The 25,206-nt window shown below is 32.8% G+C and overlaps 2 protein-coding genes and 1 long non-coding RNA gene across 3 annotated transcripts; 2 read left to right on the plus strand and 1 right to left on the minus strand.

Annotated features, from left to right (window-relative positions):
- Positions 1–4,573: 4,573 nt before the first annotated feature.
- On the plus strand, positions 4,574–17,991 carry LOC112730723 (NAD-dependent malic enzyme, mitochondrial). The gene is made up of 19 exons (XM_025780787.2): positions 4,574–5,053; positions 5,993–6,089; positions 6,259–6,377; positions 7,382–7,549; positions 9,355–9,483; positions 10,136–10,196; positions 11,068–11,171; positions 11,295–11,378; positions 11,862–11,968; positions 12,599–12,710; positions 13,652–13,765; positions 14,160–14,225; positions 15,003–15,075; positions 15,179–15,265; positions 16,290–16,344; positions 16,444–16,515; positions 16,738–16,800; positions 16,887–17,001; positions 17,488–17,991. The coding sequence occupies exons 1-19, from the start codon at positions 4,886–4,888 to the stop codon at positions 17,560–17,562; spliced, it is 1,869 nt and encodes a 622-aa protein (XP_025636572.1). The 5' UTR covers positions 4,574–4,885; the 3' UTR covers positions 17,563–17,991.
- Positions 17,893–23,078, minus strand: LOC112730747 (uncharacterized). The gene is made up of 3 exons (XR_003166562.2): positions 22,886–23,078; positions 18,341–18,447; positions 17,893–18,256 (listed from the first exon to the last, which is right to left on the minus strand). It is a non-coding gene; the product is annotated as an uncharacterized lncRNA (long non-coding RNA).
- LOC112730737 (uncharacterized) lies at positions 20,831–24,316 on the plus strand. The gene is made up of 2 exons (XM_025780801.3): positions 20,831–23,855; positions 23,972–24,316. The coding sequence occupies exon 1, from the start codon at positions 22,864–22,866 to the stop codon at positions 23,734–23,736; it is 873 nt and encodes a 290-aa protein (XP_025636586.1). The 5' UTR covers positions 20,831–22,863; the 3' UTR covers positions 23,737–23,855; positions 23,972–24,316.
- The last annotated feature ends 890 nt before the right edge of the window (positions 24,317–25,206 follow it).

Raw genomic sequence — 25,206 nt, forward strand, 5'->3', positions numbered from 1 at the left:
CTCATTTTGGTAGAAACCTGTGTATTATGTGGTACAGTAATCACCTTTTCTTTTTTGCTTCTAATTTAAAGAACATCATAAGTAAATTGAATTAAACATTGTGTTCTCTTATTTTTCATGCTTAGAATAAATGAAGAAAACATTTGGTTTCGTATATATCGGAATGGGAAATAAAAAACTATTGTTGTTTCTTGACTAAGGACAATGTATTGTTGTTGTACTTGTATATGCAGTAATGGCAGTTGCTGATATGGTTTTTTGTTTTAACTCATACCTTATTCGGTTATTCCACTTATATTTGGTTTTGTGTTTATGTTTTGCTGCTTTACACGGTCATGGAGTTCTATTCTTGCTACTCCTGAGAGTGTAGAGGTGAAGTTATGATTGGATGACTAGAATTACTACATAAAATATTTTTTAAAATTATCTTTTGAATAATTTCTAGAGTTGTTATGGTGGGCTGCTCTTTAGTGGATCATGTTGGATTGCAGTATCTTGAAAATGGATGTACACTTCTTAAGGGGAACTTTAGTTAAGTTTCTAGAAGTTTGTCTTTAGTTAAGTTTCTAGAAGTTTGCCTGATGAGTTGTGTGGAGCATAGAGACAGATATATGTATCACGGTGCAACTGTATTGGCTCCTCCGGCTTAATATCTCTAGTTAGTGGACATGTGGATCATGTATAGATACTCGAGTTAATACTCAAAATAGTCCCTGAAATTTGATCACCAATTTAATTTAACTCTTGAATTTTCAATTGATCTAAATTGTATCCTGAAATTTTAACGCGTGCCTCAAGTTGGTCCTTCTGTAGCAAATTAGTTGACACCTGGCAGTGGCACAAGAAAAATGATGTCATATTTCAAAAACCCAATTCCCATATTCCTTCATCACGGAAAGGGGACGGAAATGGACGGAAGGGCTAACTTGAGGCACGCGTTATAATTTCAGGGTATAATTTGGGTCAATTAAAAATTTGAGGGTTAAATTGAATTGGAGGTTAAATTTTAGGGGTCATTTTGAGTATTAACTCGACTATTTGAGTTTGTGACATGGTGACTGAGAAGTGTATTTACCATAATTTGATCTTACTGATTGCTCTGGCATCAATGACATTGTAAATTTCTTATATCTGTAATTAGACTTGAGTACTGGTGCAGTAATTTATAACCCACAAACTAATCGGCAAGTGCACCGGGTCGTACCAAGTAATACTTCAGGTGAGTGAGGGTCGATCCCACAAGGTTTGATGGACTTAGCAACAATGGTTAAATGATTTACTTAGTTAGGCAAGCATAAAATGGTTTTGAGATGTTCAAAAGGTTTAAAAATGACTTCAAAATATTAGAAGGCAGTCACGCAAGTAATTAAGTTGAAAATAAAATATTGAGAAACAGTTAAGACTTCAGAGTTATCTATTTTTTCGAATTAACTTTTCTTACTAACTATTTTAATCATGTAGGATTTAATTTATGACAAACTATAAGTGACTAGAGCCTAATTCCTTAGACGTTTTTAGTCTCCCCTAAAATTCATCAACTGCCAATTCTTTGGTCAATTAATTCCAATTAGAGGGTGATGATCAAATTCCAGTTTATATGCTACAAAAATTCTAATTACCCAAAAATAAAAGGATTATATATCACGTATCCTGTTAAGTCCAGATAATCAAAATTTAGAAGAATGTGTTTTCAAGCTGTTGTTCAAGTAAATAGTTTTTCCAAGTTATACAAGAACTCAAATAGAAAGAGGGTCATACTTTCGTTTCACCCAAATTCATAAGATAAAGAGCGAAAATAATTCTTAAATTATAAATCCATACATGAATTAAAATAGAAAAAACAATAAAATAAATCCATACAAATAGACAAAGCTCCTAACCTTAACAGTGGAGGTTTAATTGCTCATAGTTCAGAGAGAAAAATAAGGATTCAGGTAAAATTGTAAAGTGGAATGTTATAGAATACTGAATATTAATTTGAATAGAATCCCTCTGTCTTTTGTATCTAATCCTAATTAATTTAAAATCTAATTTCTAGAATAATATATTTTCCTAAAAATAATATTTGAATTTAAATCAGAATAATCAGCAAGTCTTTAGTTGATGGGCAGGGACCACTTGTTTTGTCCTTATGCAGCTTCTAATCTATGTTTTCTGGGCTGAAAACTGGGTCAAATCAGCCCAGAAATCGCCTCCAGCGTTTTTCTACGTTTTCTGCACGTGGCGCTTGTCACGCGTACGCGTAAGTCACGTGTACGCGTCAATGGTCTTCTTCGCGTGTCACGCGTACGCGTCAGTCACGTGTACGCATTGCTGAGCAAATCTTCAAATCACGCGTACGCTCGCTCCTCGCTGCCATCTCCTTTGATTCTTGTGCTGCAGAAACTCCATCAAATCCAGCCGAATGCTACCTAAAATAAATAGAATTGCACAAAACTCAAAGTAGCATCTATAGTAGCTAAAAGATAATTAATTCTTTATTAAACTCAATAATTTAGATGCAAATTCACTAAAAAAAGATAGAAAAGATATTCACACACCTATTTGGATGTTCGGAACTCGTAAGATTGAAGTTAGGATTGTGCACAAACATATCAGACATTGGATTGTCACAAATTGCTTATATATTGGAGGTGATGGGCTAGCAGCACTTGCAAGTGGATGTAAGAAGCTGATGAAGCTTAATGTGTCGTATTGCAAGAGACTGGCCGATTTAAATTTAAAACATTGTGAAAAAATACATGATTCTGGTTTCTGGGCCCTTGCTTTTTACTCACAAAATATGATTTAATATCTTATTCTCATATGTTTTTAGCCATTTGAATTGGTATCAAAATATATTTTTTAAGGAGTTGAGCTTCCTAATAAAGATTGTAGAGAAAAAGATTTAAATATGTTGAATCATCATCTAGTTACCTTGTCCCTCAATAGACCACCATTATTTATTGATGATGACAACCATTTATACTAGCGAAACAAATGAGACTATTCTCTAAGGTAAAATATATTCTAATATGTACCCTTAATTGTTATAAATACTAAATAGAGGTACTAAAGCCATATTTGATAACTAAGCATCACTCTAACTTTTGATAACTTTTTATACTAATTTAAAAGATATACAAAATTTTGGTTTATATGGCATAAATTGTATTCGTGTTCTTATGCATAAATTTTTACTGGTCAAGTCATTCTATACATATTATTTATTATTATTTCTTATTTTTTAAAAAATATATTTTATATAATTAATACATTAATTTTAAATTTTTAATTTAACAAATTAAAAATTATAACTTTATTCTACGTACACGTTATTAAACTTGTATTGACTAAAAAGTTGTTTGTTAACCGACATTACGACTTTCTCAAGTGTTTTTTTTTTTCGGTGACTAACTTTCTCAGCGACTTAATAAAGCATCTCTGTTTAACTAATGGAGAAAGAAAAAATTTTAAAAAATAAACTACTGACAAAAAAAATAATTTCCTAACATATGAACCAAAAATAAATAAAAATATAATAAAAACAACAAAATTCTAGATATATATTTTAAAAATAAGATTCTAATAAGATTTTTTTGTAAATATTATTAGATAAATAGTTTTTTATTTTTAAAATTTGATGACGTTAAGTGAATTTTTTTTATATTTTCTGTGAATAATTAATTTTTAATATAAAAGGTAGAAAACAAATTTATTTATATTTTTTATTTTTGATATTGAATTAATAATAGTAGAATGTTAATTGTAGAAATTAGACTCTCGGATTATTAGAAAGTACAAAATTAAACCAATCCAACACCTTAATTTCTATTTCAAAAAAAGTAAAAAAATATGAGGTACAAGATCTAATTTCTATTTTTAAAAAATTAAAAAATAAAAAATTTTAAATTAAACCTTTTAATTTTAGTTTTCTTACAATTTAAAAAAAAATCAAAAATTATAATATTAAGATATATTGTTCATCTCACTCTTATAAAAAAATCTTACACTTCTTTTATGTAATGTATTTGTTAAATAATTTAATTTTAATACTTATAAAAAATTTTACACGTACGTTCAATTACGTAATATCATATTAATAAAAATAGTTATCTTTTATATTAATAGTGAATATTCTTTCAATAAAATAAATGTAATTACACAGACTATATAAAACTATCAGTACATTAAAAGTAAACTCAATTCATGTATTGTTTATATATTTTAAAATTGTTTTTATAAATAATATAAACTTTTGATACATTTATAACAACTTAATCAAGATTTAATTATTATACTAATTTTTATAATTTTATTAAATTTGTAATTAAATTTATATATTTTTTAATTAAATTTTTATACTATTTTTAATTTTAAATTTTTTAATAAAAAATATCAGGACAGAATTAACTAAATATTTTTTTATAAAATAAAAATATTCATAATTAAAAATTTATTCATATATTTCTTTAAAAATATTATATTAATTTTAATGTTTTAATAAAAAATTTAGTTATAAAATTATAAATAATATAAAAATTTAATTAAAAATATAAATCTAATTACAGTTTAATAAAACTATAAAAATAACAAAATAATTAAACAAAAAAGAAATAAAAAAATGGTTGACAAATTGGGAAATTCCCCTCCAAAATCAAACCGCAATGAAGGAGAGTAATGGAATAATGGTGGAGTAGACGACGTAGACCCTATTCAGCAGCACTCACTCCCTCTCCGTTCCTCCCTCGCAGTCTCCAGATCAATGCTCATTTCTCGATAGTCAATAAAAATATAATAATACAGAACAGAGGCCCCACTCCATTACTCACTTTGCCGCTTAACATTGACGCACTCGCATCCACACACTCTCACTTGGATCTCTCTTCTCCCACCTCACCAAAAAATGCCGATCTTCTCGAACCACGTGCGCCTTTCGTCGTCGCTCCTCCAACGGCTCAAGAGGCACGTGACTGCCGGGGTGCACCGATCTTTCACCACCACGGAAGGGAACCGCCCTACCATCGTCCACAAGCGCAGCCTCGACATTCTCCACGATCCTTGGTTCAACAAAGTATGTATAAATACTCTTAAATTCTCCATCTTAAATTTTGTTAATCGTTATGATGTTAATCAAATTGGATTCATTGCTTTGGGAGCTACTTTTAGCTTAGATGATTTACTAATTTCATCCGAACAACCATAAAATTCTTCATAGTTGCTTGCTTATTAGTTGTAATAGCATATGGATTCAGTAACTATAGGGTGTGTTCGTGTTGTCAAATTATTTTTTCTCGAACAGAAAAATCACTTTTCTCAGTTCTCTCTGTCTCTGTCTCTGTGTGTGCGTGTCTACGCGCTATCTGATCAACTTCTATTTTATTGAATTCAGTGGTAATACTAGTCTTAATATTGGCATTTAATAGTTTCAACTTTTAGTTTCGATCAAATTAAGTGCAAACTGCATTCTTGTTTGTGTATTACGTTAATACAAAAGAAGTGCAGTTCTGTTGGGTATCTTGTCATAAGAAGGCAGTCCGGTGCAAAGCATCTGGTGTTATGCAGTATGCACGGTCTAGGGAAGGCCGCTTGTAATATAGGCAACCTAAACTAACCTGATGTAAATAGCAGCGGCTGTTTTCACGGCTTGAATGTGTGACTTTGTTATCTTGTGTAAATTTTGTCCAATAAAATTCCTTTTTTCTGCTTTCCAACACTTGTATACACTATTGTTTTCTTGAATTACCGGTTCCCAATTCCTTTTCAGGAAAGCTACTATTTGTAATTCATAAATTCCTTTTTATCCTTTTTATTATACTAGAAAATGCAGATGGATTTTCTGGTAGATTCCGTTTTCTTCATTTGACATTTCTTTGTAGTTGGTCTTTAAGTTCTAGACAGGAGATGATGTGTATTCACTTTTTTTACGTCATATAATTTTCATTTGGAGTGTTTTTATTTTATTATTATTACTATTTGCTAATTCATATTAACTTTGGTGCCTTCACATTAGGGAACAGCTTTTTCTATGACAGAGCGTGATCGTCTTGATCTACGAGGACTGCTTCCTCCAAATGTTATGTCTCCCAATCTACAAATTGAACGATTCAGTATGTACTTGTACTTTCCTTGGTCTTATGCCAATGTTGAACTTGTTCTTTAGCCTTGTGGTTGCTTAGGAGGATGCTTTTACTTCTATTTCTTTTTCTATCCGTAAAGTTATGAATTTTGGACTATTCTGTTTTAATATATCTATTGCTAACATTATTGAATTGATAGTGGTTGATCTGAAGAGACTTCAAGTTCAAGCAAGAGATGGACCTTCTGATCCTAATGCATTGGCCAAATGGCGGATACTCAACCGATTGCATGATAGAAATGAGACTATGTACTATAAGGTATGTTCAGAGTTTTCTGCCTCATTCCTTTGTTAACCAACCAATTTAGGCAGAGATATTGATTGATGATTATTTAGCTTTCAATATTTTCCGTCCTTACAAAATGATGATGTGATCAAGGTGTCTATAACATGTGGCATGTAAAACTGCATAGAATTTAAGAGAAAATGGTATGTTACTGTTCCAACTAACATTTGAAGTTTTGAGATGTCAAAATATAATGCCACTCTACGTCACTAGCAGAATCCCAAACTTGGTTTTGGGGGCACTGAATGATGCCAGCTCACTGCCCACATGCAAGATTTAGTTTAACTGTTCAAGTCAGTTAGAAAATGATCCCACATTCAGTTATATCAACCGAAAAAGAGTCAGGCCTATAAGCAGAATTGAATGGAACTGAGTAATTCAACTCATTATCACATTAGTCATCAAATTCTATTGAGACTCAAACTCTGTTTCCCTTTCCTCTGATTCCCTTCTTCTTCTTCCTACCCTAAACCCTAAACATTTACCTTACAGAAAAGTATAGGTTTTTAAAGGTAGTATGACGTTGAAAAATGAATTTCCAGGATGCATGAGAAGCAGAAAAGCATTATTATCAACAAAGCATTAATAAAGAGGGTAAAACAAGATATAAAAGCTGTGAGTAAATGTAATTTAGAATAAAATGAGAGATAAAGCAGGCACATGAAGTTTGGCTTTGGTATGAACTAGGTTTCCAAAATGCAGAACCAAATTATTTTCAATTCAGAAACACAGTAACATTAGTGTCAACCCCCCCCCCCCCCCCCCCGGGGCGGTGCCCGGCCGGAATTCAGTTGATGCTGCATCATGTGGTTTTGAGCCATATCATTCGTTTGTATGTTGCATTCCAGTCATAAATTGGATAATTAAACTTGCCCTGTTTACTTCTCTTTGTAATTAAAGATGTACTGATGCATATTAATAATCCTGTTTTATCCAAGGAATGAGATTAACTTCTGTGACATGTATTACATGGTCAGGTTTTGATTGCGAACATTGAGGAATATGCACCAGTAGTGTACACTCCAACAGTTGGACTTGTATGTCAGAACTATAGTGGATTGTTTAGAAGGCCAAGAGGAATGTACTTTAGTGCCGAGGATCGCGGAGAAATGATGTCTATGGTCTATAACTGGCCCGCTGAGCAGGTCCTTAATTATCCACATCACAGTATCCCATGTAAACATTTAGCTGGTACTTTTACTTATATATATCTATCCTTAATGTCTTAACATGTTTGGTTTGTATAATTAGATTTTATTACTATGTTGTTCGAGTGTAATCGATTTCTAACAATTAGCCCAGAATTTTTTTATTGCTCTGGTTTGAAAAGTCCTGTACTAATGTTTCTGTGATCTCTCTAGTCAGAACCATGACCCGCAGCCTTGTTTTTGAAAATTAGCCTTTCAATTAGTGGTCTAGAGAGATGAGATTAATATAGGAAAGGCAATATCGGGACAGGTGAATATGATGTTTATTAGCTTGACCACCTGTTTTCTTTATTGTTTAGAATGTGAAGTAAAGTCTCCATTATCCTTTAAGAGTTTGACATTGACCATAAGAATTTTAACAAGTTAAGCTTTCAAGTTGGCAAATAATTTCATAGTTCATACTTTCTTTGGGTTTCTAAAGTAATCTTACTACTTTTATCACCTGAATGTGCAGTCCATTAGTGCACTGAATTCTTGGTATGAAACTGTGCTTGAAGAGAAGTCTTGTGGCATCTTATTCCAAATTCACCACTGATGCAATTATCAAGTGCATTAGCGCAAGATGCTTGTGCACTGGACTACCCTTTTATTATTATTATATCCAAATAAAAAGGTGCAATTTAGTACAGAGACTCTAACTTGGTGGCAATTGTGAATGATAGATTTATGCAGCCATAATTGCAAGAATAGAGGCCTTTTCTATGTTTTGAACCCATGACTTTCAACTTAGTAGGCAACTACTTTACTGTATGCCAAGGTTCACCCTCTAATAATTTTATCCACATACACCACGAGACATATAGGTACTCGAAAAGCAGCAGAAAATATGGAGTGATCAAAATGGCTTCTTTGATGTACAAATTGCTAGATATTCTGACTATACTACCCAAACCAAATGCTTGGTGATTATATAAGGCAACATAATGATCTATCAAATCCACTAAAGTACTCGCTCATTGCTCAACAAACAGCAGGCTTTGGTACAAATACTATTCTTTGTGCAGTTTGCTATGAACAGTGGCTTTTCTTCCAGATCTGATATGATGTGATGACTGTCTGCAAGAGATAAATATTCCATAGAAGCAGGGCTAGCAGCTGGACGAAAAAGTACTTTAACAGCTGGGAGTTTGTTCTTTCAATTAAGCAATTTGATTTGTGTTTTGATCAAAATGGATTTCAAATCTGGAATTTTCGCGAGAGAACCAAATCTTGAAGGATTTATTATAGAGAGATGCTGCCCACGGAAAACTATTGTTAGAATCTTTGATAGAAATCAAGGGATTGCTGGGTGATATTACTTGTGGTGTTTTCTTTGATTTCTGCTTTGTGCTGTGCTACATTAAGAAGTGAAAGAGATTAATGGTATTTTAGACCTCAACGTTGCGCTCAAAATTTTTTGTTTGTTATGTACTTCCATTCAAGTGGTAATGGCCATGTAAAATTTTTGGCACTTCCGTAATTTATCAACAAGCACTGTTGGTTTCTGTGTTATCCGATGTTGGGATGTTGCTGATTGATTTATTTTAACCGAATAATGAAGATACAACTGTTTTAATATTTTTTGAAATTGTATGATAAAATTTCTGTCCCTTGCGTATCATGTTACACTGAAGACATCATGCTCAATTTTCTTCTTCATTGGAATATTTCTAATTTCTTAAATATTGACCAATGTCCCGGGATAATAACCAGAAACTTATTTGATTATGAAATTGAGACATCTCTTTTTATGTTCTTTTCAGGTTGATATGATTGTTGTTACTGATGGAAGCAGAGTTCTGGGACTTGGAGATCTTGGAGTTCATGGAATCGGCATTGCCATTGGGAAGCTTGATCTGTATGTTGCAGCTGCTGGGATAAATCCTCAAAGGGTATAATGTTGCACATTTTCCTTTTATTCTTTCTTTCAAGCTGTTCAAATTTTGACAAAATTAACAGCTAGAAGTTGTCTGTGTTAAAATATCCAAGTTTTGTTTTAAATGTTGTGATAAATAATAGTTAAAAAGCCTTATTTGATCGAAGTTGCTTTTTACCTTAAATGCTTATTTTTTGTTTCTTTTTCCGTGTTTGATTCCAAGTACTCCATCCTGTACACTATAACTGTCACTTTGAAGAAATTTTCTTGGTTCAATATATTGGTCATTCTCACATTTCAATGAAGTATTTATTAAGCACCTTCCATCACTACCTTCCATGCAATATTGAACAGAATAATCAATGAAACATTTACCCTATGTCTTAGTAATCAATTCTTGATTGTTGGTTCCTTAATTAATGTGTTGATAACCGAAGTGATGGATATTGTGAACTGTGGGAAGTACCTAACTACCTATTAATTTCCTTCTTGTGTATAGAACAGCGTTGCATTGTTTTTGGAAGACCTTCCTTTATCCTCTTGTTGGTTCTTCCACTACAAGTGTTCTTAATTATGATAATAGTTTCATATCTGCTTTAATACTTGGTGGAGAGGTGCAGATATTCTTCATTTTGTTTTCAATTTCTTCCTATTTTTTCTTGCCATAGGTTCTTCCTGTCATGATTGATGTTGGTACTAACAATGGGAAGTTACTCAAAGATCCCCTGTGTAAGTCTTTCAATATCCACTTGGTGAATGATATTGCTTATTGAATGAGTGTTGAAATTAATGTATGTTGGGGTTGTCCCTACCTTTATTCAAATATATACTTTCTCCATTTATATATATTATAATTTAAGAAAGTGATTTAAAAGCATTGAAGTTACAAAGATAAAGAGTATTTTACAAGTTACCTTTAGTTTATTGTCTCACTTAATCTCTCTCTCTTCCTCTTTTATACTAATATATCTCCCTGTCATTTATTCCAATCATGTTATTGAATAGGGTTGTAATTGAGTTAAAAATAATTAATGCTGCAGTGCATGAAATTCAACCATCAAGGTGTCACTCACTCCAACCATGTTATTGACTAGGGGTGTAATTGAGTAAAACATAATTAATGGCACAAGTGCATGAAATTCAACCATCAAGGTGTCAAGTTTATCAGACAACTTTTTTTTTTTGTACGTGCATGTCCTTTTCTTCACAACCATGTGATTAGAGACAATATTAAATAAATTATTGACATCATTTGAGTATAGTTTCTCGGCCTTAGCCCAAACTTCAAGACATGCTTGTTGACCAAGTGATCATGTCCTTGCCCTTCAAACGAAAATCACAGAGCAGCATCTCAGGATTTTAAATATGATGTTAATAATATATTATGGAACACTATATTCTTATATGTTTAATGTATTTATGATTCTTTGTCTATAATAATATGTAGCATCTGTTGTGTAGTTGAGACATGGTTTCTCCCAAATCTGTCATTCTCTCCTCCCTTTTTCTTTCAACATCTATGACGACTGCTTATGCTGGTCCCCTCTACCTCTTATCACAAGCTTTCTAAGTCTAAACATGGTTAAACATTTCTTTGTAGATTTGGGATTGCAGCAACACCGCCTTGATGGGGATGACTATGTTGCTGTTGTGGATGAATTCATGGAGGCTGTCTTTACTCGCTGGCCAAATGTGATTGTGCAGGTATTGGAGTGATATTTGGAATAGATATTGTAGCTTGAGTTTGTTTTCAATTTTTGACCTTATTCATAGGGCTACTGTTTTCTGTCATAAGGCTAATATTTATTTATTGTCGTGTGGCTGCAGTTTGAAGATTTTCAAAGCAAGTGGGCATTTAAGTTATTACAGCGGTACAGAAATACCTACAGAATGTTCAATGATGATGTGCAGGTATAAATTTCTTTATATAAGATCATAAAATGTTTCACACACTTTCATTGGTAGATTTTTAGACAAACAAGTTTTGTGGGATATGGTTAGACATTCTGCCTTATCTGGATAATTTGGTGTAAACCTTGTGATCAATTTAATGGACTTCCCCTCTTAGACATGTTAAGAGATTGGAAAGCTATTATTCATTAATATTATTTATGTATGCATGATCAGATGATGTATAATTCCATCTTTTGTAAATAATTGATGTACTTTTAAATTTGTATTTAAATGTTATGGATGCTAATTTTTGGGACAAGAAATTAAATCTATAGTTTTCCTTTTAAGTATACCATGGCTTGGAGCTTTTGAAAAGGCGGATCTCAATGTTGCAAGTTATGTGAATTATTATAAATTTACCGATTTATGCATAAAGTGGAATTTTCTATAGATACTGTCATGGTATCCCACATAGTTGAGTGGGTGAACGTTTGCATGCAGGGAACTGCTGGTGTTGCAATTGCTGGACTTCTAGGTGCCGTAAGAGCACAAGGGAGGCCAATGATTGACTTCCCAAAGCAGAAGATTGTTGTTGCTGGTGCTGGAAGGTTAGTTAGCCATTTTGTGAAAGCATAAAATAGCATTTAGGATTTGACCTGAAAACTTTTTCTTATAGCACTACTAAGATGCAGTCTGCAATGCAAAAGTATCTTTAGGAGTCGATACATACGATAAAGATATACAACTAACTAGTTAAACATGTGCTTTAGAATTGATTAATAAAGAAATTTTATCAAAGAGGAGACGGTGTAAACCACGTGCAATATTTGGGGACAAAACAGGAGCATGCACTTCTGAAACTTCCCGTTTTTGTCAATTCTGTCCGGAATGGCTGCCCGAAGAAAAATATAGTTCTTTGAGAATCTAGTTTTCAAAATGGATCTGTCTTTTGGTTTACCATAAATTTCAGAGTGTAAGACTTTGTTGCTTCCGTGTTCTTAACAAGGTTGTTGGGATCTCAAACTTCTGTTCCAGAGAGTTTTGAGGGTAAAAGGAGTTTGATATTAGAAAGGAACAAACAAGGTGTAAACCTTTTACGTTGTTGATAGCTTGGGTTGGGAGCTATGTATAAAGTAGCTTTTTATCACATTATTGTTTGTGAAATCCCTCCAAATTGAATTGCCAATTTTGCTCTGTATTGCTTTATTGCTTCTTCGATTTTATTTTTATTGCTGCAGCGCTGGAATTGGGGTTCTCAATGCTGCAAGAAAAACAATGGCAAGGATGTTGGGGAATAATGAGATTGCTTATGAGAGTGCAAAGAGTCAATTTTGGGTCGTTGACGCAAAGGTATTGTATTTCCTGGTACTTGTAGTTTAATTCTTGTTTTCCCTATTGGTATAAAATAGTTCTTTTTAGTTTCAATAACTGATGATTTATACTTATGTTACATTAATTAAATACTTACATTTTTAGTTTAGTTCTTGTATTTTAAATACTTATTTTATCATTAATTGAACCGATTACCCTGTCCAGCTGCAATCTAATAATCATTGATATGACATACATGATACATTTTAGAAGTTAATTTGTAAACCTTTTAAAAGTCCAAAAATGTTTTAAAAATTCAGAAGGGAAAAAGAAAAAAACTCGCTTGCTTTCTATCATGATATGCCAAAATGCATTCATGGTTGAAAAGTTTCTAATACGCCTCCTCACATAATAGCCAATCTTTTTGTCTTGAGGCATGGACAAAAATGCACAGGTCCACAGATACCTTGTATTAATATTGATTTTTATTCATAAGAATGGGAGAAACAGAAATTGAATTTTATACCTTTTTGTCTTAGAAGCTTTGATATTATGTTATGAACCATCTCTTCCAAAACTTAAAACTGTTAGGTAGTATATCTGATGGAAAATCAAACTTATTTAACCCTATTTTATTGTATATATTTAATGAGTTTTTATTTATTCAAATGTCCTGTAAACGACTTGTTATTTAAAACAATTGATATCATTAAATATACATACTTGTTTTGCCTTTTTCTCAATGAAAGCATTTTATTCTTTTATCACACTGGCTTGCTTTAGATTCCGGTTTTGATTAGTCAATGATTCACTGTTTTTCATCTTAAACATCACCTCATTTTCCCTCTTTTAGCACTTTTGAAGATGTCAAAAAATATTAGCCTTTGAAATTTTAAGTTTTTAACTTAAGTGAGATTTCTGGCAGGTTTTTATGGATTACAAGTCTTATTCAGTTTGCTTATTGTTTTTACCAAATACAGGGGCTAATCACTGAAGGACGGGAAAATATTGATCCAGATGCCCTACCTTTTGCAAGAAATTTGAAAGAAATGGATCGTCAAGGACTCAGGGAAGGAGCAAGCCTTGTGGAAGTGGTTTGTGAAAATTATCTCTTGATTTACCAATTTTGAAAATCACAATGAGATTGATCAATGGAATAATATTGACAGTTTTTCCCTCTAGAATGTCGAGACTATGTTAGTATCACTCAGTTTTATATGGAAAAATTCTTAGCACGAGTATGATGATCACAATAATTGTTCTCACTCCTAGTTCAGTTAAGGTGCCATAAAATTGGAGAATGATGATTGCTGAATATTTGTTAGATTGCATGCTAATATTTACTGTGGGAGTTATTAGCTTGTAGACTCCTTATGTAAAGTTTCAACATGCTTCTGTAATACTTATTTCTCTAAATTTTCTGTGTTTATGATGGTAAGAATTGCTGAGCTGCTTCCTTAATATATTCTTGCTGAACATCGGTAACAGGTCAAGCAAGTGAAGCCTGATGTCCTTCTGGGATTATCTGCTGTTGGAGGATTATTCTCAAAAGAGGTATATATATCTTGGACTTAAATTTAACCATTGATCGAAAACTGTAAATATAGGAATTGACACACTTTACTAAGTTTTTTATAATTCAGATTATTAATACAGCATCCTTCTATTTGATATTATATGAAATTTTCAATTCTGTGCGGTATAACAAAATCCATGCCTTCCCTTTGCTGTTAAGTGAGGTTGGCTAAATGGATAAAATGGTGATATTTTGGTCTGTAGAATTTGTATAAATAAATGAAGATAAAATGGAACTCTCCAGAATGATGCATGTGTTAGACGTGTTTTGCCTGAAAAGCGTAGCTATCATGTGTGGAGTAGGAATATGTCTCTGGCATGTGACTAATGTGTGGCACTGGAAATCTACAGTTGTTGGAGATGTGTGGAGTAGGAATATGTCTCTGGCATGTGACTAATGTGTGGCACTGGAAATCTACAGTTGTTGGAAATAACTCGCAGTAATTATCCATATTTGAAACTATGCATGGAATTTCTCCCTAATGACCATGTAGTGTTTCTAAGCACTCAGGCATTTGAACCCAAGTAATTATGACACGTTGTTACACTTCTCCCCTTTTTATTTTTCTACTAATTACAACAGAAGCAGCAATGAGTGGAAGAAAATGATCAGGCCCTTAGGTTCAATGCTTGCATAGAAACTACAAATAATTACTAATAAATCTGATTCCTTAGCCCAAGGGATGGAATTCAGAGGTAGAAATGAGTTGTTAACTTACTTTGACATGGTACTGATGATGACATTCTGTTATGTAGGTATTAGAGGCCCTCAAGGATTCAACATCAACAAGACCAGCTATATTTGCCATGTCAAATCCAACAAAGAATGGTATGGCTATTTTATCTACTCTTGTTTTCTTAATATCACCTACTATTGCAGCGGACAACATATGTTCATAATTATTTGTATCATGTCCCTCGTCTTTTGACAGCTGAATGCACCCCTGAAGTAGCGTTCTCCATATTGGGTGACAACATTATTTTTGCAAGTGGAAGTCCGTTCAGGGATGTGGATCTTGGTATGCTACAACTATACATTCTCCCCGCAAGCTAATCTTTATAGTTTAATAGTAGTTCCTTCATAAAATATCCTAATGCAGAAAGTTTCCTTAATGGTTGCTGGAAATATACAAACCATGATAATTGCCTATAAACATACAATAAATTTTCTTAATGATACAGACACACTGCCATTAATATTTGGCTTCCTTTCTTCTGCCAAAACCAGCAAACCTGATCAACAGAAAATTGATCCAAAGTTTCAGGACAATTCCAAACAATGAATTCCGTTGGAAATTAACCATAGAGCAGTGCATAACTAGATGCATATTTGATTTTGAACTATATTCAAGACAAAAGATTTGAGTTAAATCTATCAATGGATCCATTTGGACAACCTTTAAAAGTAAACATCCATTGACACCCCACAATATATTGTCTTTCATTTTTTTGATAAAAAAATAATAATAAATAAGATGAGAAGGATAATACTAATAGGGGGATAAGGGATCCCCTATACAAAAGCAAAAACAAAAAACTAAAGATTTATTTATAAAGCATAGCTTTCCAATCTCTCAACATATCTGAGAGGGAAGTTCCCCAATAAAGATCGTGAGTTTTACATCAACTAGTTGCTAGGTGTCCAATTCTATACGACAATATATGTACTTGCTGGTTTTGGACCTAGTTCTCATGCTCGGTTAGATTTCTGAGTTTGTTGCTTGTCAGCAACCTTAGTGGCATGTTGATTAACTTGTGGTTTTATGGATGATAACCTAAGAAAGCATCTAATATAGGTTTAACTAATTTTTTATGTAAGTAAAGTTCTTGTTTCTTAGAAAGCATTGTATTTTGTTTCACCTTTTTATAATTGATTTTTGTTCTGCCATGCATTTGAACTGTGAAAATCTTCTGTACGTTTTAAATAACTAGTTCATCACAGAAGTGTCTTTTGTTTTCTTTATTTTCTCTTGGGGCAACTTACAGCTGCAACAGAACTACTTAAGGGTTTTTTTTTTTTTTTTTTTTTTTTTTTTGATGTAGGAAATGGTCGCATTGGCCACTGCAACCAGGGAAACAACATGTACCTCTTTCCAGGGTTAGTTGGAAATTTTACTTATAAACTAAAATTTCCTCTATGTTGTGCTGTTGTATTAAATATCGTTAGTTTCCTCAATAAGTTTTGTTTTTGTTCCAGCATTGGTCTTGGAACACTCTTGTCTGGTTCTAGAGTCATCTCTGACGGTATGCTACAAGCTGCTGCTGAGCGGTAAATCTTTCTGCATTTAATAAATTTTGAAAATACTAGTATGAAGAGAATTTTCTGGTGAAAAGATTATTTATGCATCATAACTACTGCCATGTCATGCATAACAATTTATGTGTACTTCGGGTGCTCATGAGTTATGACACCACATTGCGGTTTAACTTTGAAGGATTATCTTATACACATTTTTTTTTATTATGTATGGTTGATTATTGGAAACTGAAGTTTGGCAGCATATATGAGTGATGACGAGGTCATCCAAGGGATTATTTTCCCCTCAATATCCAGGTATCAATTGACTTTTCTTAGCTCTATGTAGACTGGAAGCTAGTTAGAAAGGAGCAACATCTTTCTCTAAACATGTATATCTGCAGAATTCGAGACATTACGCAAGAGGTAGCTGCTGCTGTTATTAAGGAAGCTGTGGAAGAGGATCTGGCTGAAGGACACAATGGCATGGATGCTCGAGAGCTCCGCAAATTCAGTCAGGTAAATTAACTGTGGGTGAACATAGCATTTAAACTAGTAACATACACCATAAGATGGTTGAAATTTAATGTCTACAACTTTAAATTGGCTTTTTATTTTACCTATTATTTTAATGTCTTCTGCATAAATTTCTTCATGGTCAGGTTCGTTCACCTTACAAAAATGGAGAATAATATAACCTCAACTATTTAACATATAAATTCCTATTGGGGAAAAAAAAGAATAATAATTATTAAATAATAAAAGATACAAATTTCTGTTTCGAGGTTGAAAGAAAATGTTGGAAATCTGGACTGAGTTATAGGAATCAATCGGTAACAAACTTACTTGTCGGTCATATGAGAGATATCACTGCAATTTATCATTTCATTATCTTTGTAATAGGATTGTCTTAATAATAACGTACTTTGTGTTTTAGAAGCATGCTTACGAAATTTTAAAAAGTTCACATTCTAAAGTGCACATGCTTTTTTGGGGGAATTTCAGAATGAAATTGTGGAATATGTGAAGAAGAACATGTGGAATCCAGAGTACCCGACACTAGTTTACAAGCAAGATTGAGTAATCAACTTGGTTGATTACTGCAATTTCTCCCATGAAACAAGTATGCTTCGATCAGTTTCACCGTTGCACTGCTTAAGGCAGAAGCAACGTCGCAGATTTAATTCATTAAGTTCTCTAATAGTTTTCTCTTGATTTCTGGATCTACCTTGAAATTTTATGTACAAAACTATAGACATCCAACAGGAAAACATATGGTTGATGTTAAGCACTTAGCTATAAACTTTTGTGATCATTTTTACCTAATATTTCAAGTTAGAGAGAGAGAGAGAGAGAGAGAGCTCTCCTGATATATGACCATCTTTTGTGATCAAGTGTACAACATAGATATATAAGAGAATATAGCATTTTTTTTTTTGGTCTTGGAGAATATAGCTTCAATAATATGAAATTTGCGTCATGATCATCAGATCATCGTCATTATAAATACTCATGGCTGTCCTATAACATAATATTTCGACCTTTTTAGCGAAGTTTATATTTTGGTTGAAACTTCATAACTTGAGTAAATAGAAAGCTTTATTGGGTCGCACACAACAGTAATCACAGCCCACCACCATTATAAATTTAAAGACTTACTACCAACGCAAGTTAGCAAGAGTCTGTGTCCTTTAACCATCTCTCCCGAGTTCGATACTCATTGAAGGATGGGAATGGAGCTTGCTTGTTTGGGAGGGTCGCCCACTTTGTGTGCCTTTGCAGTACCCGAAGGATTAGTTATTAGACTTCCGGCCTGATGGATACCCTGGTGCAAACAAAAAAAAATTTAAAGACTTACTCTCGATCTCATTTAGAAATGGCAACGGGTCTCCCGTGGACATGCCCTCCCACCCGTCCCCTGCCTCCATTGTCCTGTTTCTGTAACGGGAAACGGTGTCCTTCTATCTGCTCGGATTTGGGTATCCATGAATTTTTTTTTTAAACAAAAAAATTAGAGATAACAAATCCTCAAATGATAATACCAAATCCACAAATGAATAAGGAAATCCACAACAATTTTGATAATGGAATTAAAACACACAAAACATAGACAATAATAACAACTAGATATAGTGATAACAGCAGACCACAGATGAAGAACGACAAAGATAACGACCCTCACTGCTGCGACGAAGACAACGTTGAGAGAACCCTTCCTACTGCGACGAAGACGGCGATGGCAATCCTCACTGCTTCAACGAAGATGATGCGGCGACACTCATGGACGCATGAAGAGTGAAGACGCCAGCAATGGATGATGAACGACAAAGAAGGCGACGCAATTTCAGCGAGGAAAAGGAGTGTGAGTGCGCGACGGTGAGGGGTTTAGGGTGGCAGTGGCTGGTACGGCGGAACGGCATTGGGAGAAGAGGTGGATTGGAGAGGACAAGAAGGCTTTGTGAATAATTTCATCAGAACTTGGACGAAGAGAGGGAGTGTGAATGACACTTAAGGTTCACAGGAGGATTTAAAACTATATATATTTAAAGGACATTTTGGTTATTTTTTTATAACGGGATTATACAGGTATCCACGAGACAAAGACCTCTATCTTCGTTTTCGTCCCGTTTATTATACAGGTCTGTCCCCATCCTCTACAGAGAAAAATTGATTCCAAGATCTATTCTCCGAGGAGTAAATTTCCGTAAATATCCGCCCCGCCAGAAAAAATTCCATATATGAGAAATTCTTTCCTTTTCTTGTTGAATAATCTTCATACACTTTGTGAATCCCTTATTTTTTCATTTTTAACGCCTTAATTCACTTGTACTGTCAAACAACTTTTTGCGCATTATTAATTTTTATCAATTCATACTATATCCTAATAGTTAAACTCATCAAATTTTAGAAAATTCAAAACATCAATAAATATTAAATATGAAATCTTAATACATTGTCATTTTAAAATAGTACATTCAATTGTGCAATGTCATGTCAATAAAAAATAATTACTTTTTATATAGACTATGTGAACGATCATCCAAAAGAATTTATATAATTGAACGATTATGTACAATTTTTTACAATATTAGTGTATCAAAAATAAACTCACTAAATACATATTGTTAGTCGAAAATATTTTCGACCAGAGTGAGTTGATTCGGAATGAGTCAGTCGAATAGGTCTAATCAAATATGAAATTCGATTTGGGAAATCGAGCAGGTTTTCGATGAACCGTTCGAAATAGTCATTGAAGTGGAGGAGTTAGTGGCTTTATTCACACGAGGAAATCATGGGGAATATCTACGATCACGCGGCGGAAACGATTACCAAGAGTGATTACAGTTCAAATTTGTATTTTCGTATTTAATTATAATTAATTGTAATTTAATTGTCAGTTATGTAAGATTAGCCTATAAATACTAGGAAGTGATAGGGAATAAGAGTTGAAACTTTTACTCAGAAAAAACACTCAAACACACTCACATCCCAACAAATTTTTGAGTCTGCAATCGAGTTAACTTTTTTGTAGGGTTCCTTCCATCTTCATTTCTTTTCTTTCAATTTACTTTACTTTTCTATAAATTTGATATTTCAAGCAATTCTATTATTTCAAGTGTTTTTTTATTTTCTTTGTCCAAGTTATCTTTCTACACTTTAAAATTCTATGTGGAAGTCCCTGATTCAATCAATGGCATTTTTATTGTTCTCCTTTAAATTTTAATGCAAACTCTACTGTTTTTTGCACATTTACTCTTCGAAACTTTAATTTTTGTATTCCCTTTACAGATTTACAAATTTTCTTTACTTTATTTACAATACTTGTCTAATCGAAGATACTTTGATGCACTTTTAGAAAATTAGTATTCGCATAGAGGAGTAGGTTTTGCTCCCATATCACTAGATATCGAACCACCATCAATTTGCTAAAAATCGACAAAACACATATAGACCTTATTTAGAAATTATTTAACATGAAAAAAGAATTTTATTTTTTTTAAGAAAAGAATTCATTTTTATTTGAAACTCAATTCTATGATTTGAAATTATTATAATATATTAATAGAATATAATTCAAGTTTAAAAAGTGTGTAAGTTTGTGGTCTGATTTACAAATAAAAAAAAATGAGAATTGAAATTCTCAAAAAAATTCAAATAATTTATTTTTTGTTGTTCCAAAGTAAGAAAAAAAATTCAATTCTGGAGTGAATTTTAATTTCTATCATTCCAAATAAGTTTTACTTATATTTTCAAAACAGTAAAAAGTTAAATTAATAAGATTTATCATCTATAAGTTATTCAATCATGTAAGTATGACAAGACTAACACTCAAATACTCCAAAAATACTAGATGTCCAAGTGTTTTCATTGACTAAGTTATTAAAATTTAAACTTCAATCCACACGCCCGTCATCATCATCGCTGCCGCAATCACTATCACCACCACCACCATTGTTGTCCACCGTCACCACCATTGTGGCTTCTTCTTCTTCCTCTTTTTGTTTAATTTCTTTTTGTGAATTTGATACATCGAGTGAAATTGATTATATATTGGTGTATATTATCTTTCAGGTTCTAAACTAAATTCATTATAATAAATTTCAAACAATATAATTTCATGTATTATCTTTGAAAAATTAGATCATTTTTTATCAATTTAATTTAATATTATTTTATATTTTTTTAGTTTCTTAATTAAATTTATTTATTTATTATAATGAATTCATGTGTATATATACTATATAATTCTAAATTATGTCTTGTTACATTGAGATATGATTATGGACTTATGGTACAATAGAACAATTGAAATTGAAGTGTAGACTTAGTATGTTACAATTTAAGATATTATTTTAATATAATTTTTAATATTATAAAAATTTCTTACATAATAATAAATTCTAATGAATAAAAAATATTTATATATTTTATATTTATATATGTTATATTCAATTATTTAAAAATAAAAAATTTTATTATCATTTAAAGTATTATGTATTAAAATATTATTATTTATAATATTTATTTATGTATTAAAATATTTTATATTTATTAGAGTCATTAATATTCTTTTTTATATTATTTTTTGATTTTTATTTAATAAAATCTAATAATTTATATAAATATACCACATTCAATAAGTACGTAATTATTATACTTATTTTAGACATACTCATATTTTTTGTATTAACTATAGAAAGATTCTTATTCACTGAATCGAACAAGTCAACCCGATGGTCCTCAGTTCTCATGTTATTAACCTTTGTGCTTATGTAATCAACTAATCTACAAGTAGATAGTCCAAGTGTGTGATTGTAATAAGCAAGGACGAATTTAAGGATGAGTAATGCTTTTAATTTAAGGATATGTCAACAAGGCAAGAAACCCGGCGAAGCGAAAACATTACATCAATTAATCATTGTGACCATCTTAACTTGATTATCCAATCAAAAGTCAACATAAGTAGTAAAACATTTCTAATTATTTTCTTAAACAAAATAACCAATTAATAAAATAATTAAACGTTTCATAATAAAATAATTAAATCTACTATAACAAAATAATTAATTTTTTCACATTAGTACTATCAAATTATGCTCACGAAGATTAAATATATCTTTCTATAATGGTAACCATTTTGTATGTTCACATACTATAAATGATATATAAATTATGTCATATATAATATTATTTAAGTTTTTAGTAAATTTAATCTTAAAAGATGTCAATATAATTTTATTAAAGATATCTTTTTATAAGCTCTCCTAATTTTTTTTTTAACTGAAAACTCCATCAAAATTATTACAGATCAAAAGAAGTAAAAAAAAAAATAGATTTAACCTTTAAGCCGAAACAGGTCAGCTTATCTGGAGGGAGAGACCCAAGTCAAACAAGCCCAAGCTACTAGCTGTAACTCATTTTTGTTAAAAAATTTTCACTAATTAACTATTTATTTTTTGGATTACACTGACTATCTAACCATAAAACCAAAATTAGTAATTAAAAAATTATAAAATAATAAAATACACCATAAGAGGCGCTGTATTCCAGCAAAAACTTTCCCTAACCATATCCATTATCCATATTGTTATTTGTTAAAAATTGCTGTTAGCCCCGCCAACCTTTCCCTTTAAGCCAAGTAGGTTCTTTTTTTTCATTCCTCCTTCTCTCGCTACAAATTTCGAACCACAAATATTACTCTCTCTTCCATTCTCATCCTAAACTCTCACTCAGCATTCAGCAACAACACAAATCTTCTTCCCCCTTTAATTCTCTATTCGCATCTTTAAATTCCACAGTAGGCACGCACGCAACGCAATAGGAAAAGCATTATATATATAGATCACAAGAAAGAAGAAGGGATTTGGATTTGATATATAAATGAAGTGTCAGAAACACGTACCGGATTCAACCAGCGACATCGGCGTTTGTGCCACTTGCCTCCGGGAGCGCCTCCAAGTCATTCTTGCGGCCCAAACCCAAGCCCAGGCCCAAACAGAGGACGAAGACGAGGACCAACCAGCAGAAGCTCTCGCATCTTCAGACCACAGCAACAACCAATCGGAAAAGAACGCCGACGAGAAGAAAAACCCTCCGCCGATCAATGCTAACGACTTCGTCGGACGAAAGGACAATGACAACGACAAGGTCATCTACAGCACGCCGCAGGTCGGACCGCCATTCTCCGTAACCGCCACGGAATGCGACGGCAAAACGCCGAAGAGGAAGTTCGGAAGGTTCTGGAACCCTACAAGCCTGTTCAGGACGAAATCGAACGTGACGGAAAACTCGAATCGGGAATTGACAACGACGTATCGATCGTGGATGTCAATGATCTTCCACGACAGACGGAAGAACAACGGCGGTGGCGCCTCGAATTTCCGGCAATCTGATCGAGAATCGGAGGGTTTCAGTAGCGAAATCGACGGACATGATCGGTCGTCATCCACGGAGAGCAGAATCTCTCGGGAAACATCTCCGAAAAGCCGGAATCAGGCGGCGCCGGCACCTGCGCGACAGTCGCGATCGTTACAGGCAGGGAAGAGAGTGTTTAACTGGAGGTTATGCTTGAGCCCGATGGTTAGGGCAAATTCAAACCAGCACTTGGTCCATAACCATAAAGGAACACTTCAAGAAAGCGGTGCATCCGTGGGTGGTGGGGCCCAGAAAATTAGATTTATCTCGGCAGCGTCCTTTAGCTGCAGCCGATCGAAGAAGCTTGCGCATTTCGGAAGAGTCGATCGCAACCATTGATTTCTTTTAGGGCTCTTATCAGTTATAATTACTTAAAAAAAATTATTATCTATTAATTTCTTTGTGCAGTTTGATTTTAAGCAACAAGAATATGTGCATTTTCTATTAACGAAAAGGAGGTGAGTTGAGGAGGAATCATTTGTCAATTTTTTATTTCTTTTTTTTTTTTTAATAGCTTTTTGTCGTATTCAATAGGCACTAAATCTTGAGTTTATTTTGTTGGTTTATTTAATAGATCATTCAAAAACACAGCTTGGCAAGGCAACAGCCAAACAGAGTCCAAAGTCCAAACCAAGTGAAGGCCAAGCAAAAAACGCAAATTTCGTTCTCCAAAAGGCATCTCTTGGACCTCTTTGCTCTCGTTGAATACATTTACCAACTTCCCCATACGAAAGATATTAACCGTTGAAGGTTCATGCCTGTGCCTTTTTAGAGTAAATAATAATCTTAATCCTTGGATTATAAGCATCAGTTACATTAGTTCGTGGAATTAGAAAGCTATGTGTAAAGACTCCAAAAAGTCAAAATCATACTTTGTCCATATTAATTCTCATAATATATAGTTAGTCAAGATGTCAAATTACTCTCTACATATAGAATTGAATCAATTGATTTTTGTTTGTCTTTAAAGTGTTTGATTTAAAGTAAACAACTGGTTGAAACTTTAACGATTGATAAATAATGACAAAGTGCAAAATAGTATGAAAAATGAAATATCCAATAATCCAACACGTCCTTCATAGTCATCGCCATTGCTAATGTCCTGTGAACGAACACCATCGCCTTCTACTTTGGTCCTAGAGGCTACAACTCTTCAGAGAGCTGACTAATCAAACCTTCACATTCTTGTATCACTAAACTGATTTGCAGAACAAAAAAAAGCTTCTTTTAATTCAAATTTGAAACATTTCTTCCAAAGTTCAAATTTTGATATGCTGAATTTTCCACTACCACGTTTCGAAGACATTTTGACTAATAAATTTAAAAATTAATTACTTTATATATAGATTAAACTATTATTTCTACTCATTAAAGTTTTAAACACTAATAAATCAATCAATGAATAAAAGAAATTGTCATTTCTACTCATAAAAGATAGTTCTTTACTATAAATAAAGAGGAGTGCTAGGGCCAGCAACTTTTGTGTTTTATAACCATCAATTGGCCATCAATAGTGTTTTTAATGGTGTGAGATTACATCCAATGGTGAGAGATCACTCATTTCTTTTGATGGTTAAATGATAGTCACAAAACACAAAAGTTACTGCCCCCTAAACTTTCTCATAAAGTTATCCGAATAGTGAGAAATCACCTAAAAACTCTAAATTACCCTTTTTCCTTTTCCAACCCTCTCTTTTATTATTTTTATGGATTTCACCATCTCCTTCATCAATACCACCACTGCCATCCACCATAGCTTGAAGCGGAAGGAGGAAAGTGGGACTTATAGTTGGTGTCAGTGGTGGTGGT

This window comes from Arachis hypogaea, chromosome 2 (genome assembly GCF_003086295.3).
Source record: "Arachis hypogaea cultivar Tifrunner chromosome 2, arahy.Tifrunner.gnm2.J5K5, whole genome shotgun sequence".
Taxonomy (NCBI): Eukaryota; Viridiplantae; Streptophyta; class Magnoliopsida; order Fabales; family Fabaceae; genus Arachis; species Arachis hypogaea.